The sequence below is a fragment of the Leptonychotes weddellii genome, chromosome 15 (genome assembly GCF_054177405.1).
Source record: "Leptonychotes weddellii isolate Sample4059 chromosome 15, ASM5417740v2, whole genome shotgun sequence".
In the NCBI taxonomy this organism is placed as follows: Eukaryota; Metazoa; Chordata; class Mammalia; order Carnivora; family Phocidae; genus Leptonychotes; species Leptonychotes weddellii.
The window spans coordinates 33,099,404-33,115,700 of NC_138383.1; the positions used below are offsets into that span (position 1 = coordinate 33,099,404).

At 50.8% G+C, this 16,297-nt stretch overlaps 2 protein-coding genes across 3 annotated transcripts; one reads left to right on the forward strand and one right to left on the reverse strand.

The window, feature by feature from the left end:
* The first annotated feature begins 3,557 nt into the window (after positions 1 to 3,557).
* CCL1 (C-C motif chemokine ligand 1) lies at positions 3,558 to 8,357 on the forward strand. Its single transcript, XM_006741624.2, has 3 exons — positions 3,558 to 4,269; positions 5,454 to 5,565; positions 6,702 to 8,357. Exons 1-3 carry the CDS (start codon positions 4,194 to 4,196, stop codon positions 6,796 to 6,798), a joined length of 285 nt encoding a protein of 94 aa, XP_006741687.1. The 5' UTR covers positions 3,558 to 4,193; the 3' UTR covers positions 6,799 to 8,357.
* Positions 8,358 to 8,580: 223 nt separating this feature from the next.
* LOC102736795 (C-C motif chemokine 13) lies at positions 8,581 to 11,191 on the reverse strand. 2 transcript variants are annotated; one of them, XM_006741621.3, is made up of 3 exons: positions 10,262 to 11,191; positions 9,604 to 9,718; positions 8,581 to 9,166 (listed from the first exon to the last, which is right to left on the reverse strand). In XM_006741621.3, exons 1-3 carry the CDS (start codon positions 10,488 to 10,490, stop codon positions 9,061 to 9,063), a joined length of 450 nt encoding a protein of 149 aa, XP_006741684.2. In that variant the 5' UTR covers positions 10,491 to 11,191; the 3' UTR covers positions 8,581 to 9,060. The 2 variants fall into 2 exon arrangements, 1 of the variants encoding a protein (XP_006741684.2); XR_004078327.2 differs by lacking the exon at positions 8,581 to 9,166 and having other exon boundaries at positions 9,635 to 9,792; positions 10,262 to 10,354.
* Between the last annotated feature and the right edge of the window lie 5,106 nt (positions 11,192 to 16,297).

Below are 16,297 nucleotides of genomic sequence, written 5' to 3' on the forward strand. Positions count from 1 at the left end.
CGAGATGTCTGCACCTCGCCCCGGCACAGTGGGGCTAGCTGGTGTCAGCTCCGTAGTTCAACGGCTGTGGACACACATGGAAAAACCGGTGACGGTCCCTGCAGTGATTCTTCGGGCACCCCGGGTTTGCCTGTGGCTCTGAGAGAAGTTTCATGTCTCCTTTATGTGGTCCCTGAGAAGAACCAGATAAGAGAGGCCCCCTGAAAAGAATGAAAGTGCTGGATGTTAGAGAGAAATAGGGGACGAAGAGACCCAGGCAGAGGGAGAGAAGTGTGGAAAATATCAGATAAGGGGGCACCTGGGTGGCTCAGTCGGTTAAGCGTCTGCCTTCGGCTCAGGTCATGATCACGGGGTCCTGGGATCGAGCCCCGCATCGGGCTCCCTGCTCAGTGGGGAGCCTGCTTCTCCCTCTGCCTGCCGCTCCCCCTGCTTGTGCTCTCTCTCTCTGTCAAATAAATAAATAAATAAAATCTTAAAAAAAGAAAAAGAAAATACCAGATAAGGCTTTGAACTCCAAGGTGTTTGGGTGCTGGGGGCCGTGCTGTGGGCTGGCCTCCTGCTTGCAGGAGGATCCAGGGCCAGTGCAGGGCTGGGGGCTGGAGAGGGGGCTCTGCTCACGTGGCAACCCCAGAAAGCTTGCCTGGGTGTCAGGCAGCACCGGGTAGAAGGGAAAGGGACCAGGAAGCAGTTCTGGGTGGGGAGGTGGTGGCAGCGCCCAGGTCATGGGATGAAGCCTCAGAAAATGCGTCTCCTTTGGAGCACTTCCAACCTGCCATAATTCTCAATGCCTGCCTCCCCGAGCAAGCTGTACGCCCCACGAGGGCAGGGCCAGTGTCTGCCTTGTGCCCTCTGTATCCCCAGGCACTAGGGCATAGCAGGTGCCTCACAATGATTTTTGAATGATTCAAGTTTCTTCCCTTTTCCTCTCCCCTCCCTCCCTTTCTCCTTCTTCTTCTCCCTCCCTTCCTTTCTTCCTCCCCTGTTCCAAGACCAGGTGAGAAATTTCATGTAATCCTTCAAATAGCACAAAGCTGGGTTAAGGTGTTGGGAGCTTGTCTTCAAAATAATGGGGGGAGTTTGTACCCATAGAGCTGGCAGCAGATTTCATAATGATGGAACTAAAGCTCAGGAGTGTTAAGTTCCTTGCCCAAGGTCACACAGCTAACAAGAGGTAGGGCTGAGATCTGACCCAGTTATCTTAGAATCTATAACATGCTTCCTCCCTAAGTGAGGGAACTTAAAAAACTTGGCCCCTGAGATGGACTAAGCTGGGATAGGATTTCTGCAGCTGTGCTTCTGGGCAGAGGACTCGTCCCCATGGGCTTCTGTGTCCTGGGGGTTGGTAAAGATCAGGCTGAAGTGTAACTGGAGAGCAAGCAGGCAGGGCCAGGTTCCAGTCCGTTCAAGACCACTCTTGGGCACCCCTGGAGGAAATGATCTTGAGATGAATCCACACCGGCTGAGCTCTGTCTGGTCTCTAACCATCCTCAGTCAGTGGGCAACTACTTCGTAAAAGATAACCTTCTTACAAGCACTTGCCAGTTTTCAAACCTCTCACTAAGGAGAGGGTTATAGTGGGCTAGAATAACTGGTTCAGTGTTTGGGCTGAGGATTTCTCATCTATCAGTCCCTCCCATGTCACCGTGCCCCATCTTGGGCAAGTGCAAACGTGTTTTATTGAGTTAAGACTTGGTGCTCGCTTTTGTGCAGGCCTATAGCAGAGGACGTCCAGTTGGGGTGCGGGTGTTACCCCTGTGGAGCCCGAGGTGTCTGCCATCGGAACCTCCAGCTGGCCTGCCCAGTGTGAGGGGAATGACTAACTCTTTCTGTTCCTCTTTTCCTGTCCTGGGCTCACAGGGGCCACAGTGAGGGAGAGGAAGAAAAGTAAGTTTCTGGAGGGGCAACCCCGTCCTTTTCTTGAGTGGCCCAGGCAACATGCCTGGGAGGAAGGGAAGACCAAGGAATTTCCTGGGTGACCAGTTGCTTCTCTCCGTGTCCCAAGTGAGTCTGAAAGCCCTAGGGTTACATGGTCACAGTCAGCACCTGTATCTCCCTTCTCCCCCCGAGACCTGCGGAAATGATGGCAAAGGAATACAAATGCGCCAGTCTGCAAGGACAAGGAGACTCACAGAGCAGAAACAGCAGGTTGTGATTTCTAGGACTGGCGGTACTTTATGGGAGGCAGACAGCAGCCGGCGGGATGCATGGGAACTGGGGCAGAGCAGCGCATAGCTGTGGTCCTTGCTGGGCGTGTGTTCTCAGAGGCGGCCACGCGTGGAGCTCACATGATCAGATGGCCTCAGCGTCCACCGTCCCATCTCCGAGACAAATTCTCAGTACGCCCTTGGGCAAGTCCATTTCTTCCTTCCAAGTCTCCTTTTTTCCCATCTGTAATATGGAGAGACCATACTGGACATGTGATTCTTCTGGTGCCAGAATTTCCTGGAGTTTTTTTCCCCTCAACATGTATAGGCACACAAGTTTTGATTCTGATTCTGAAATGGGGCCAGGACATTTACCTTTTTTCAAAGGCTTTCCCAGGAAGCTTCAAAAGCCCCTCTTGCCGATGGTCTTAGAGGGCCCGTTCAACTCTGACACGTCGGGACTCCCCTCTCACCCCACCCAGGTGTTAGTTTGGAGAATACACTGGGGCTGGGGTGGGCAGGTGGCAGGGATATAAGACTTTCAGGTGGGAGATCCAGGCACAGGGGGCTTCAAAGGAGGCTGAGTGCCCGTCTGCTGGAGACAGCAGAAGGCTCGATATGGGGACAGTGGCATTTGAAGAGGGTAGAAAGCCCACGGAGGGGGACAGGGAAGACAGGGCCTGGAGGCCACTGTGGGAGCATCATCCTAGCAGTAAGAAAGCCGGTGGCATGTTCAGGGCCCTGCAAATATTCAAACTTGGAGACAGACATAGCATGAAGAACCACGAATGTCCAGGTGACACCTTGGGTGTCATCCAGTTGGTGATGGGAGCCATGCAGACCCTCGAGCCAGAGAGTGCGTGATCAAAGAGATCAGCCTCGCCAGCTCTCTATGGTTACATCATGCCTCACGATTTTCATACACGTGTTCTGCCCAGCCACCTTTTCTGGAGCACCTACTAAAATGCTCTTCATACCAAGCACGGCTCACAATGTCTCCAGGACTCGGCCGCTTCAGAGCTATACAGGCACCCCCTTTCCTGCCATTTCCCCACCCAACTCACTCTCCTGACCCCACGATCCAGCTCCACCTGGCATCTCCGAAGGAGCATGCTCCTTCCATGCCTCCCTGCCCATACGCAAGCCCCTTCTGGTGGCCTGCCCCTTCCCACTTCAGCCCTTCCGCAGGAGGCTCTGCTTGGAGAGCATTCCCGAGGGAGGCCTCTCTGATGCTCCTGGGCAGCTCCTGGTCCTCCCCTGGCCCCTCCAGATGGCACATCCACTGCTGACCTTACGCAGTGTGGCTTTTACTTGTGAATCTGTGAATCAAAAAGTCAGCGGCTTGAGGTCAGGCACTGCCTATTGATGGTAGCTGTCTTTCCTGGGGCTCACTGAGGACCCGGAGCAGAGCAAGCTGCTGAGAAGCATTGAGTGATTGAAAAAAAATAGAAATAGCAATGATCTGGCCTGGGCCTTGACCTAGCAAATCTCACTGAACTCATTGCGGTATCTCTTTGGGACATGTGTCACTCTTTCCATCTTGCCGGGCATATGTGACTGGGGATATGGGAGTCTGGGCAACCACTGATCTGCAGACCTGGGATTCAACCCAGGTATGCCTCAGCCCTGGTCCTCCTGTCCCCTGGGTTCGGGGCCAGCAGCTCCAGCCCAGGATGGAAACACGTGGGGTCAGAGAAGCCACACAACTTCCTCTCCCTCACCTCTCTCCACTTCCCACTCAGCTGGGACAACTCCTACTCATTTTCTCAAGATCCTTATCTGCTCCTGCACTTGGGGAAGTTTCCCCATCCCTCTCATACCACCCAGGAGAGGTGGGGGGTGGGGGAAGGAGTGTTCCATGTGGTCACTGGGCGTTAGTAAGTATCTCTCCTCCCTGTGACTTCCCCACCTCTGCACCAGGGCCTGGGAAACCCCACTCAGGTCTTCGAATAAAAGGTCCGGGCACTGCAGGATTGGCCAGGGATGAGCTCTTAGCTTCACCAGACACATCGAGACCACTGCCAAGAGGTGTGAGCCACACTGTGCAGGATGAAGCTCGTCACCATGGCCCTGGCGTGCATGCTGCTGGCTGGGATGTGGCTTCGAGACGTGGAAGGCAGGAGCAGTGAGTGTGGCTGGAGTCACTTTGCTCCTCCGGGGGGTGGGGGGCAGACACCCAGGCAGGCACTCTGGGCTTGTGGGAAGGGCTCACCTTGAACTCAATGCCTCTGTCTCTCCTCCTCTGGGAAGAATTCCTCGTAAAAAGGGTGAATGGAGAACTTGGATGGGATGGGAGCAGGTGTCTGGGTGAGCACAATATCTGAGCTGCTAGCTTCAGCAAAAGGAAACCCTGCCTTATCCAGGGAGCTCTGAGGCTCTTTAGGCCAAATTGGGAGGCCTGCGGTGCAGAGGAGGGACTGGGTCTTGCTTGCACCCAGTAACAGATAACAGGGAGATCCTGAAGTCAGGACCAGGCACTGTTAGGCAGGTGTTGGGTCAGTGACTTGGCCAAGTCACTTTACCTCTCCAACTGTGCATTCCCTGTTGGTAAAATGGGATTGATAATGCCGGACCTCAGGGCTCTTGAGAGAGGACTGACCTCTCTCTCCAGGCACATGGCACCTGCTAAGAACTCCAGGCACATGAAAGACGTTGTGCAAACAATAAAACTAGAAGCAAGGAACCAGGATTGGAATTTGAGTCTCTTGGGGATGGGGTGTGGGAGAGAGTGTGCAAACCCGCACAGTGGGGGTGGGAGCCCGGACAGAGCTTTGGGCCTGGGTAGAGGGCATTCTAGAGAGAGGGTGGGAAGCCTCTTAATTCCTGGAAGCTCTTTCCTTGTCATTCCATCAGTTGGAACTCCTTGAGCAGTTCCTAATCTGGCCCCCAAACCATGGCCCATGGTTGTCCTGCACGCACCAGACTCACTGGGCCCACCAAGTATGGGGTCCAGAGCCCTTGAACCCAAATATTGGGCCAGAATTGTGCACTCATGGTGGGATGTCAGAACTGGAAGCACCTTTAGAAACCAGTCCAAAAAGTCCTATTTGACAGACAGGAAGTCTGGGGCCCAGGCAAGGGCTCATCCTGATCAAAGCCACACAGCTGGTTTGTGGGGAGCTGGGATCTGAACCCCAGTGTTCCGACCCTCTGCCTACATAAGTGACTAAGTGACACTGGGCTGGATGTGGTCCCCAAGCCTGGGCCTGTCCCCAGAAGGGTTTTTGGTTTTTTTTAAACCACTTGGATGAGAGGAATGAGGTCCAGGTTAAGAAACAGATGCAAACGATTTTTGTGCTTCTCTTCTAGTGCATGTGTCATCCTCCAACTGTTGTTTCGTCTTTGTGGAGAGAAAGATTCCTCAGCAGATAATCCAGTGTTATAAACGCACCAGCTCCACCTGCTCCCACAGGAGTCTAATGTGAGTTGTTCCTACCCTGGTCAGAATTCCTGACTCCCTCCTCCGGAGAGCGGAAACCATCCTGCCTGGAATTAGAATGGCAGACGCTAGATGGCGCTGTTCCACCAGATTCAGGTTTCTAAACCTGGAGCGAGGCCTCCAAAATCTGGGTGCAGAGCTCAGCATGGGCGCTAGGGGGAGCGCCGCGCTTCTTAGCAGGTGCCAGGAGGGATGCCCCCCCTACGCTCCTGCAGTGACTTGTGTTTCTCGCAACCCCAAGGCGCCGAGTATTATACCCTAATATTTTATGCCCAGAAGCAGGAATTGCTTAAAAGCTCTAGGAATTACTGTGTAGTGGGAAAAGTGAGGGGGTCATAATTAGTTCCTGCTTCCAGATTTGCCCACTTAGAGTCTTAGGTGACTTTGGGCTGGTAATTCTTCTGCACCTCATTATATGGGTACTCCTCTGCACTCCTTATCTGTGAAATGGAGTAAAAATGATAGCTGCATCACAGGGTCATTACATAGTTAGTCTGAGGTGGCTTACCCTCGCTACCGGCATCTATAAAGCATTCATGTATATTATCTTGGCTAACTCTCTTGGGCACACATTTTCATTATCATGAACACCGAAGTTCAGGGAAGTAGAGAGATTTGTCTGCGGTCACCCAGATAATTAAAGTTAGAACTGGTCTATAGTTTGGTTGGACAGTAGCCAAGTTAAAGAGGTGGGCAGGTCAGAAAATAAATACACACACACACACATACACATACATACACATTCACAGTGAATCTAAAGCAATGACTGAGGGTTCCAGATGGACATAGACACATGAAAAGATGGATCAAAGGCCCTCAGAGATATTCTAGGAGGGAAATTTCCATACTAGCTAATCCTTAGAGTGTCTGCAGCCTTGACTCTACCCTAATACAAAGAATCATGCTCTCCAGAAAAGGGAGAACCTGAATTTAATTAGCTCTCCCTGAAGCTGAGGTGTTCCTCCCAGCATGCATGCCACAGGTCTCCCGCAATGACTTCATTTTAAAAGCCCAGAGCGAGTAGCTTGGGGGCACCCCAGAGGGGGGATGGGACTTGTGTGTGGCACCCCAGGGGGCAAATCCTGTGACTCAGCTCCTCCTTTGTTCTTTGCCCACAGAATCAAGCTGAGGGGCGGCAGAGAGACATGTGTCTTGGAGACAGCCTCATGGGTTAAACATCATTTAAAAACTATGAAACCGTGCCCGCTAAAGTAAATGTGGGAGGATTTCTTTCCATCCTGGACTCCGAAGACGGTGTGGCTTCACCTGTCCCCCCAACCCCCCACCCCACACCTGTCCTTCTGCCCAGCTTTGCCAGGTCACGGAGGGTCTGCTCAGTCCTGATAAGCTATGTTGTTGCACTTTATATATTTAAATGTTAGAATCTTCGATCCCTGCCTCTCTGGGCTTCTTGGATCCCACAGGTATTTCAGGGTATAAGCTTGATTGGCAGTGAGAAGCTGGGGCCAGGGGCAGGTGGGGGGAGCAGGGAGACATGTTGAAACTGATGCCCAAAGAACTGACTTCTTTTCCGAAAGAGCCAATAAATGGCTTACACTTCTCAGCTGACTGACTTTGTCTTTGGGGGTTGGGATGAACGTTGAGTCAGGGCCATGATAGAGATTCTCTGTTTCCCCTGGCAGCAGGGGAAGGCACGGTGAAGCAGAAAGTGGGAACCCAGAGTTGGGGTTCCAGAAGCCACAGCTGCCCTAGCTAGAGGGGATCTTGTGAGGTCATCCATCTGTAAGATGTTGCTAGCCCCATTTTATAGATGAGGTGCCTGATGGTTGGCGAGAGACAGAGATGGGCCTGAGGTTACAGAGTGAGTCAGGGTCCGATCTGGTGTTAGAGCCCAGGGCTCCTGCTTTCGGGGTGAGAACTCTCTCCTGTGTCCCAAGCTGCCCAGTGACTGCCTGATACAGCAGGAGGGAAGGGACCCTCTGTCTACCGGGCAGACCCTGCAGAGCCAGTTAGCAGGACCTCCTCTTGTCCAGGAATGAGCAGATCCTAGGTCTTACAGAGATGCCAGCCCAGCTCATGTGCAGGAGGGAGGCAGTCTTGGGGAGAGAAGGAGAACCTTTCGCCAACATCTGGGAAGCAGAGACCCCGCCCCTGTGGGCCCCCAGGGAGTATAGCAAGCGAGGGAAGTGACTTGTGGATTGCCAGAATCTCAGGATCAGCCCCCTTTTGAGGGCCGGCTCGGTGGCTTTGGGGGAGAAGTTGTCGTGCTCTGTGCTGAGAGAGGTGTCCCTCCTTCCCCCAGCATTGCACGTGTCACAGGTCTGGTCCATTCTTCTTCAACTGCCTCCTCCCTTCCGCCCCCCACGACGCCCCTGCTTCCTTCTCCTCCCTATTGCTGGGGCCACTGTGGAGCAGTGAGCTGCGCTCAGCTCTCTCTTGCCAACTCCATCCTGCCCACGGCCACAGGCCACTTTGCCTGGCCTGCCACTGCCCTCCACCCTCCGAAGGTCCCTCCCTCCTGCCCTCAGAACTGACTCCAAACTCTGCACCTTGCTATTCCAAGTCCTCTGCAACCACACCTCCAGCTTCCTTTCTAAAGCACTCTACATTTTCTGTTCCGGAACTTAAACTCCAACCATAGGGGATATTTCCTCCAGGCCCTCCCCTGTCCTTTCCAACTTGAGCCTCCTCTAGAAGAATCTTTGCTATGACTGTGCTCTGGTATCCTCCAGGGTCGATGCTAACAAGGACCGGGTCATCTTGTTTTTCCCTTGGATCATTCCAAGGACCACTTGGAGTGGGGAGGCATGGGGGCAGAGACCAGTTAGAAGCTGATGCGAGGGGTTGGAGTCATTATTCTAGAACGTGCTAGGCTGCTGAGTCGGGCCCTCTGCGACAGTCAGATAAGCCCAGCTCAGCCACCAACCACCACGAGGTCCTTCCCACAGCCAGCCCCCTCTGTCAGCCACCTGCCCCCACCTTGGAGCGCCCCCTACTGGTTGGAAGTTACCCTCCCCCAAGAAAACACCACGATGAGAGATTTTAAACATGGTGTACTTTCTGCAAAAAGTCAACAATCTTACGAATGGCATTCTCCTTTCTGTAATAACATATTTAGCTGCACCTTGCATTCACAAGGCCCTCTCCTCCCCGGATTGCAGTAGCCCTTCATCTCCATGATTTGTAGGCACACGCATCAGCCAGGGAGTTAGGCAGGAGACAGACCTGCTGCCTGCAGCTTACAAGGAATGGAACCCCGGCTGATGACAGGAAGCAACTGGCTCAAGGCCTTGCTTTAAAAAAAAGATCCCCAGTATTCAAAATAAGCCCCAAACCAGCAACAATTCAAATAACATTAAATATTACTTAAGACATAGTACATTTTTTGCATCACAAAACAGCACACTATTTGAAACTATAGTAAAATTCGTCCAGGGTCTAGCTGGGGAAGCTGGAGGAGCATAAACAGTCATTCGATTCTCATACTTGGCTTGGTCTTAGTGTGGCTTGAAGAGTTCAAGTCCTCAGGGTATGAGGTTTTTGATCGAGGTGTTTCACATAATCCTGGACCCACTTCTCCTTTGGGTCAGCACAGATAGCCTTGGCCAGTTTCGTACTGAAGCTATGGATGAAAGAGGGCTGCACAGTTAGGTGGAAATCAGTGTTTTACCCAAGAGATGCCTCACTGGACTCTCAAACCTGCCTGGTCCACTCACTACAGGGGAGGGATCCTCTGTAGGGTGGAACAGGAGGAAGTCGGGGTATGGAAAGAAGGGGACTCTGGAAGTAGTCACTTTTCTCGGAGGCCCTGGAGAAGCTGGCCTGGCCTCGGCCAAAGCAACGTTGAGACTGTGAGCTAGCGCCCATTCAGGGAGCAGGTGGAGGACCCGGCCCTCTCCAGTCCTGTTTATGATGCAATCATAGTCTGGTAAAATCTTATCCCCCGAGTATAAGATCCCAAAGTGGTCTGATGCCTGTCTTCTGGGGTGGAACTTTGGATCAGGGGACGTGGGAATGGGATGTGGTCAGGTAGGGGGTGAGCAGGGTTTTTCTACCTACATGACAGCTTCCCGGGGACAGTGGCTGCTGGTGATTCGATAGCTCTCCAGCTTCCGCAAGGGGATCTTCTTATTGTTAAATATGAAACAGCAAGTGAATAGGGTGCTGAGTGCATCTAGAAATAAGGTCAGAGACAAAGCCTTCTAGGAGGCGCTGGGTTTTTATCAGCTTGAATACAGCAGGAAGTGCCTGTAGGGAAAGGAAAGGAAAGAGGTCGATGTGGATCTTATCGACCTCAGGTCCAGCACTCCTGGCCCGGAGTCCTGAGACGGGGGGAGAACTAGAACATCTCAACTGCACAGTGAGGTTGCATCGTTGCTGACCGGGGCAGGCCAGTGGGACAGGTCCTGGCTCCAGTGCTCCAGATGCAGTATTTGGGAAGCTCAACCGGGGTCAAAGAAAAGGCCCTGGGTTTGGAGCGAGCGGCTTAGGTTTTCCTCTGGCTCAGCAATGGCTGGAGGTGGGTGGGTAGGACCCCTCCTGCACCCAACTTGGCCTTCAGCTTCCTGTCTTTAAAATTAGACATTTAAGTGAAGCTCTGAGGACTCCCACTGCTCGGATAGGCTCAGAAGTGGGGCACTTCAGCTTCAGGCTTTCTAGAAGGAGAAGAAAACAAAAAGGAGGAGAGAGAACGGGAAGGAGGGAGGGAAGGGCTTACCTGGCTGGGCGAGCACCTGGGGGCTGAAGGCGGTGGCTGCGAGCAGCAGATACAGAAGCACTGTGGAGACCTTCATGTCGGCGGGGAGTGGGGAGACTGGGCGTGAGCGAGAGCTGGGGGTGTCTGGGCCCGTCTCAGCTTCTCTGCAACACGAGTGGCTCTGCCTGCCTTTTAGAGGAAGCAGAGAGGGTGGGAGCTCCCAGAGGGACGTTTGCCTGGGCAGGGTCATGGTCAAGTTAAGATGCAGGGCACTCCTGAATGTGCTGAGCTGGAGGTTGGCTAACCGAGTTTTCCAGGAATTTCAAGCAGGAAGCTGCGGGCTGCCGCAGGGCAGGCACGGTTTCCTTCAGCTGCCCAGGCCACAGAGAGGAAGCCAGAGCACAGATGTGCCACCATTGGCCATGGGAGTGATCCGCGGAGCTGTCCCGTGGGTTGCTTTCTCCACAACCAGAGAAAGAGCGCTGCGCGAGGGCTTTACATGGGCGATGTGTTTGGTCCTGACCGGGTATATCCTGTTATCATCATGCCCATTCACAGATGAAGACGCTGAGGCATGGGGACCTGAGGTCACTGGTCCAAAGCCTTGTGGGAAGTGAGTGGTGGTGCCAGAAGAGAAAGCTGGTCTGTCTATATACAATCACCACGGCCTTTCCCACTGTCTTGGGTGCGGAAGACTTTCTCCGAGCAGTTTTATGTGGCAGGGTCATACCTGAGACGAATCAAAGCCCGCTTCTAAAGGCAGGGGCTCCTCTTGTCACATCTTTGTGTCCCCTTCTGCCACTCAGGCCCAGAGGGCTATGGTTTGAAGCCCACTGATTTGTCCAGGCCCCTTGTTTTCTGGAAGAACCATGGAGTTTCTAGAGCTCCTGCCAGGAAGGAAGTTGCAGGGTAGAGCAGAGTGGGCTCTTTGCTTCTGTGCCTGCCACCCCTCCCCCCTGCAATGAGCATGTAGCTGAGCTGGAGCTTGGGGTGGGCATCCCCGTGGGCCGGGTGGGAGGGGGGCAGCCTTGGACTGCAGGATACCACCTGGCAGGACACTTGGCCTGAGCGATCCATTCCATGCTCCCTCCCGGCTCCCAGACTTTGCTTATGCTTTGCACCTGCCTGGAATCGTTTTCCCTCGGCTTTCTAGTCTAGTGGGTCTTTCCCCTCTAGCAAAACAAGTCCGGTGAGGGTAAAAGCACAGAAATAAAAAGCTAGGATTAGTGAAACAGAAAATCATATGCACTAGAAAGGATGGATGGATGCCCAAAGTCAATTCTTGGACAAGCCTCTAATGCTCTCCCGAGACTGACCACAGAAAAAAGCAAAAAGCACAGATTGCCACAGCAGGACAAAGGAAGAGGGTGTCGCCACAGAGCCCATGGACTCCAGAAGGAAAATTGGACCCTTATGCCAATAAATTTAATTTAGATGAAATGGATGATTTCCTAAAAAATATAACTTACCAGACTGCCAAAGAAAAATGAAAAAAAAAAAAGAGTAATTCTAAAACTACTGAAAAAATGGAATCAGTCATTGAAAATCCTCCCACAAAACATCCTCTGGCTCCAAAGGCTTTAATAGCTAGTTCCTTCAAGAATTCCAAAAACGAATAATTCCAGTCTTACACAATTTGTTCCCGAGAAAATCGAAAGTGTGCACTCCAACTCATGTTACGAGTCTTATGTAACTTTGACACAAACACTTGTCAAGAGTGACATGAGAAAGGAAACTTGTCCCTCCGGACACACATTCCATTCTTGTCCATCCTCTTCTCTGGCCCAGGAAGCCAACCTGTGTGGATTGGATCAGCTGGACTGCAGGTCTTCTGGCTTGGGCTTGGGCTTGGGCACTAGGGAGCTCCTCGAGGTGTGGGAGAGAGAGAAGAGTAAGGTGAGGGGCTGTGGGCCTCAGCCTGGATGCAGCCTTCAACCAATGGCTTTCATTTCTCTCTGGGGGGCAAGGTGGGGAGGGTATCCCCCGTCCTTTCGTCCTTGGGTCTAGGGGCAGTCCCCACATTGTTACTAGCCTCAGAGTACTAAAACACCCCTTTGGTTTCTCCACACTCAGCCCACATCTTGCTAAACAACCTCTTTATCAATCCGTTCCCAGATCATTCAAATTTAAGTGTAATCTATTCTTTACTAGGGCCCTGACTGGCATAGGTTTGGGCCCAGGACCAGAAGCTGCTGCTGGAAATTGTCCTTCTACATGGGATTCTGGGATTGGGTTGCTCATCTATTTTAGAAGCACCATAAAAGCATCTGTTGGCATCATGATTACTTAAAGCATCACAGGTAGTTGTGTGGCTGACTGTGTTCTAACAAGCCCGCAGGTGATTCTGGTGTGCACTCAAGTTTGAGATCCACAGAGTTACAGCATATCCCATGGCCATCTCTGATCTATAGCGAAGTCACCAGAGAACCCTGACAAAGGACCTGTCTGCGGGCCTTCCCGGGGAGTGCAGTTAGTGGATGGCTGAGCAGCTTGAGCATATAGATCCATTTCAACAGATCCACCCCTGGGCCTTTGGACTCCTTCCTACCATCCCCAGGAAGTCCCAGCATTACAGCTTCATTAACTGCAGGCTTTTTTTTTTTTTTAAGATTTATTTATTTATTTGTCTCAGAGAGAGAGAGAGGGAGAGAGCACAAGCAGGGAGAGTGGCAGGCAGAGGGAGAAGCAGACTCTCCGCTGAGCAAGGAGCCCGATGCAGGGCTTGATCCCAGGACCCCGGGATCATGACCTGAGATGAAGGCAGATGCGTAATGACTGAGCCACCCAGGCGCCCCTGCGGCCTTCTTTTTAAGCCTAGACCAATCAGCCCACCTAACCGAGCATTAACATCACTTCTAGGTACTTGTGCCAACACACTGAATCCCGAATTTTCAGCAAGTATGATTATATCAATGAATTGGACTGCCTGAGCTTTGTGGTTATCCCCACTAGGAGCCACTCCTACACATGCACCCTGAACTTCCCTCCAAATTGAGTGGGTAAAGGGACATCCAAACCCTCCTGGCTGTAAGGACTCCTGTCTGTCCTTCCCTCTGCTTCAGGACCTGATATCTCAGAGGGGTTTAGGAGCCTGGAATCTGGAGTCAGCCAGACATGGCTTCAAGTCCTAGATCCACCATTCACTGGTTATGTGATTTGGAGCACATTGCTTACCTCTCTGAGCCTCTAAGAGGAAACTGATGGTTAATTATTACCTCATTCTGATGTCAGAGCTGAAGAAGGTAATGCACGCCAAGTGCTCAGCATGGTGCCAATAACCTCCATTTCTAACGAGTAACCAGCTGATGCTCATCGTGTCTCTGGTCTGGGGTCCATGCTGGGGCAACCATGCTGTAATCTAGGTTTGGATCTTGGTGGGAGGAGTGGGATCCAGGATAGGAGAGGCTAGACAGTGCTGCTTAATGAGCAGCAGAGACAAGGTGGGTACGATTACCCCAAGGAGCCCCAGGGATCTGTGGCAGCGATTATGGGATCCCTAGACATGAAATGGATGGGATGCTTACTAAGATGCAGCTTGACTTTAGGCAGAAAATTTTAGGTTTCATGGACAGAAAGCTAATATAAGTTCTTGTAGGAGAGATCCAGGGCCTCTTACCCAGTTATCAGAACTAAGCCAGTTCAGAGACTTGGAATCCCCAGACCAGGAAGACCAGGAAGGGCCCTGCAATGCTAGGTTGCCAGGTGAAATACAGGATAGTTTCAATAAACAATGAGTAATTTTTTTCAGCATAACTTTGCCCTTGGCAATATTTTTGCTCAATCTGGAAACTCATAGGCTTCGCTAAGCCTTCCCCAGAGGAGCCTGCTGTCATAGAACCAGGGTGACCCTGCACTGGGGAAAGAAATCCTGAGACCTTCTGAATGTATTTGATGATGGTTCCAAATGGATGGTATCCTCTGGAGACCTGAAAATCCACTCAGGCCCACCGGTCAGAGTGGGAGCTTATGGAGATCGGACGCCAGTTACTCAGTTATGTTTAGAGCAGACGTTCAGCTAGCTCTTTTTCAGCTCAATGATCTTTATACAATAGAAGTCTCCCAGAACTGCAGAATCTGTAAGTTTAGAATCACTTTGTTGCTGCAGCGTCTTGGCATGCAAGCATCCTACAAGCTGCCTCTAGTAGCCCCGGGGAGTCTTAGCGCCCTGCCCTCTTAGATCAGCATATACTGGAACTGGCTTCACTACGCAATGTTGTAGTTTTCAGAGGTTTGTTTACCCACTGAAGTCTATTCTCATGGAATAACTTATTGGCAAGCTGTGATCTACCACCGCTGAAAACTAAAACTGTTCAGGGAAGCAGAGCTGGGACACCCTGGACTTACCCTTCTCCGTGCCCATCTCATTTTGTTCTTTAAAGCTCTAAGGAATATTCAGATAGTACAATCTTTCCACTTTACAGACAGATCTCTGACTGCAGGAGTGGCTAATGAGCAGGGAGTGAGCCAACACTAACTGGCATTCTCTGCCCCTCTGCCCCCCAGGCTGGCTCTCTCCAGAGAAAGGCAAGCCTACAGAGGAAGAGAATACGACATTTGTGGCCCTGGAGGACGGAGGTCCCTCCACCACTCCCAAAAACAGTGCAAGACTGCTTCCTTATTCCTCCCTTCACACCACCTTCTCTCCTATCTCTATATTTGCTTATAGTATCCCATGGAATCATTTAAGGCCTGGCTTAAATTGTGTCTGGTCATGGGAATACCTGGGTGGCTCAGTCAGTTAAGCATCTGCCTGTGGCTGGCTCAGATCATGATCCCGGGGTTCTGGGATTGAGTACCAAGTTGGGCTTCCTGCTCAGCAAGGAGCCTGCTTCTCTCTCTGCTTGCTGCTCCCCCTGCTTGTGCTCACTCACTCTCTCTCTGACAAATAAATAAAATCTTTAAAAAAATTGTATCTGGTTGTGCAGGCTTCCAGCCTACACAGATTTCACAGGGGACAAAAGCTTGCTCTGAAATGGATGGTTTAAAATTTTTTCTTAAATAGAAAACCGAAGGACAAACCATAAAGGAACATACTGATAAATGGACCATATTAAAATTAGGAGACTGTTTTCATGGAAAGGCATCTTTAAGGGAGTGGAAAGGAAAACCACACAGATTATGAGAAGGTATTTCAATTTGCACACCTGACAATTCTTATTCAGAATATAGAAAATACTTCTACTAATTCATAATAAAAAGAAAAACTACAAATGGACAAAATCTAAATCTAAGCAATCTAAAAATGGACAAAAGACATGGTCTAGAACTTCATGATAGAAGATATCCAACAAACATTTGAATAGATGCTCAGCCTCCTTACTCATGAGTAAAATGAAAATTTAAACCACAATTATGTGGATTATGGGGAATTATACTCATAAGCAGAATAGCTAACTTAAAAAGAATTAACAGAAAGAAGTGTTGCGATGACAAATGTGGAAAAACTCTAGCCCTCATACATTGCTAGTGGGCGTGGGTGTAAATTGATGTGATAGGTTTGAAAAATATTTGGCAGTATTTGAACAAGGGTTTGGTGGTTGAACATATACATACTCTATGATCTATGTGTGTATTTCTACCAACCACCTATCATCTATCTATCATCTATTATCTATCTATCCATCTATCATCTATCTATCATCTACCTGTAAATTCTTTTTTTTAAATTTTTCATTGTTATGTTAATCACCATACATTACATCGTTAGTTTTAGATGTAGTGTTCCATGATTCATTGTTTGTGCATAACACCCAGTGCTCCATGCAGAACGTGCCCTCTTTAATACCCATCACCAGGCTAACCCATCCTCCCACCCCCCTCCCCTCTAGAACCCTCAGTTTGTTTTTCAGAGTCCATCGTCTCTCATGGGTCGTCTCCCTCTCCGCTTTCCCAGCCTTCATTCTTCCCTTCCTGCTATCTTCTTCTTTTTTTTTTTTTTTCTTAACATATACTGCATTATTTGTTTCAGAGGTACAGATCTGAGATTCAAGTCTTGCACAATTCACAGTGCTTACCAGAGAACAAACCCTGCCCAGTGTCTATAACCCAGTCACCCCA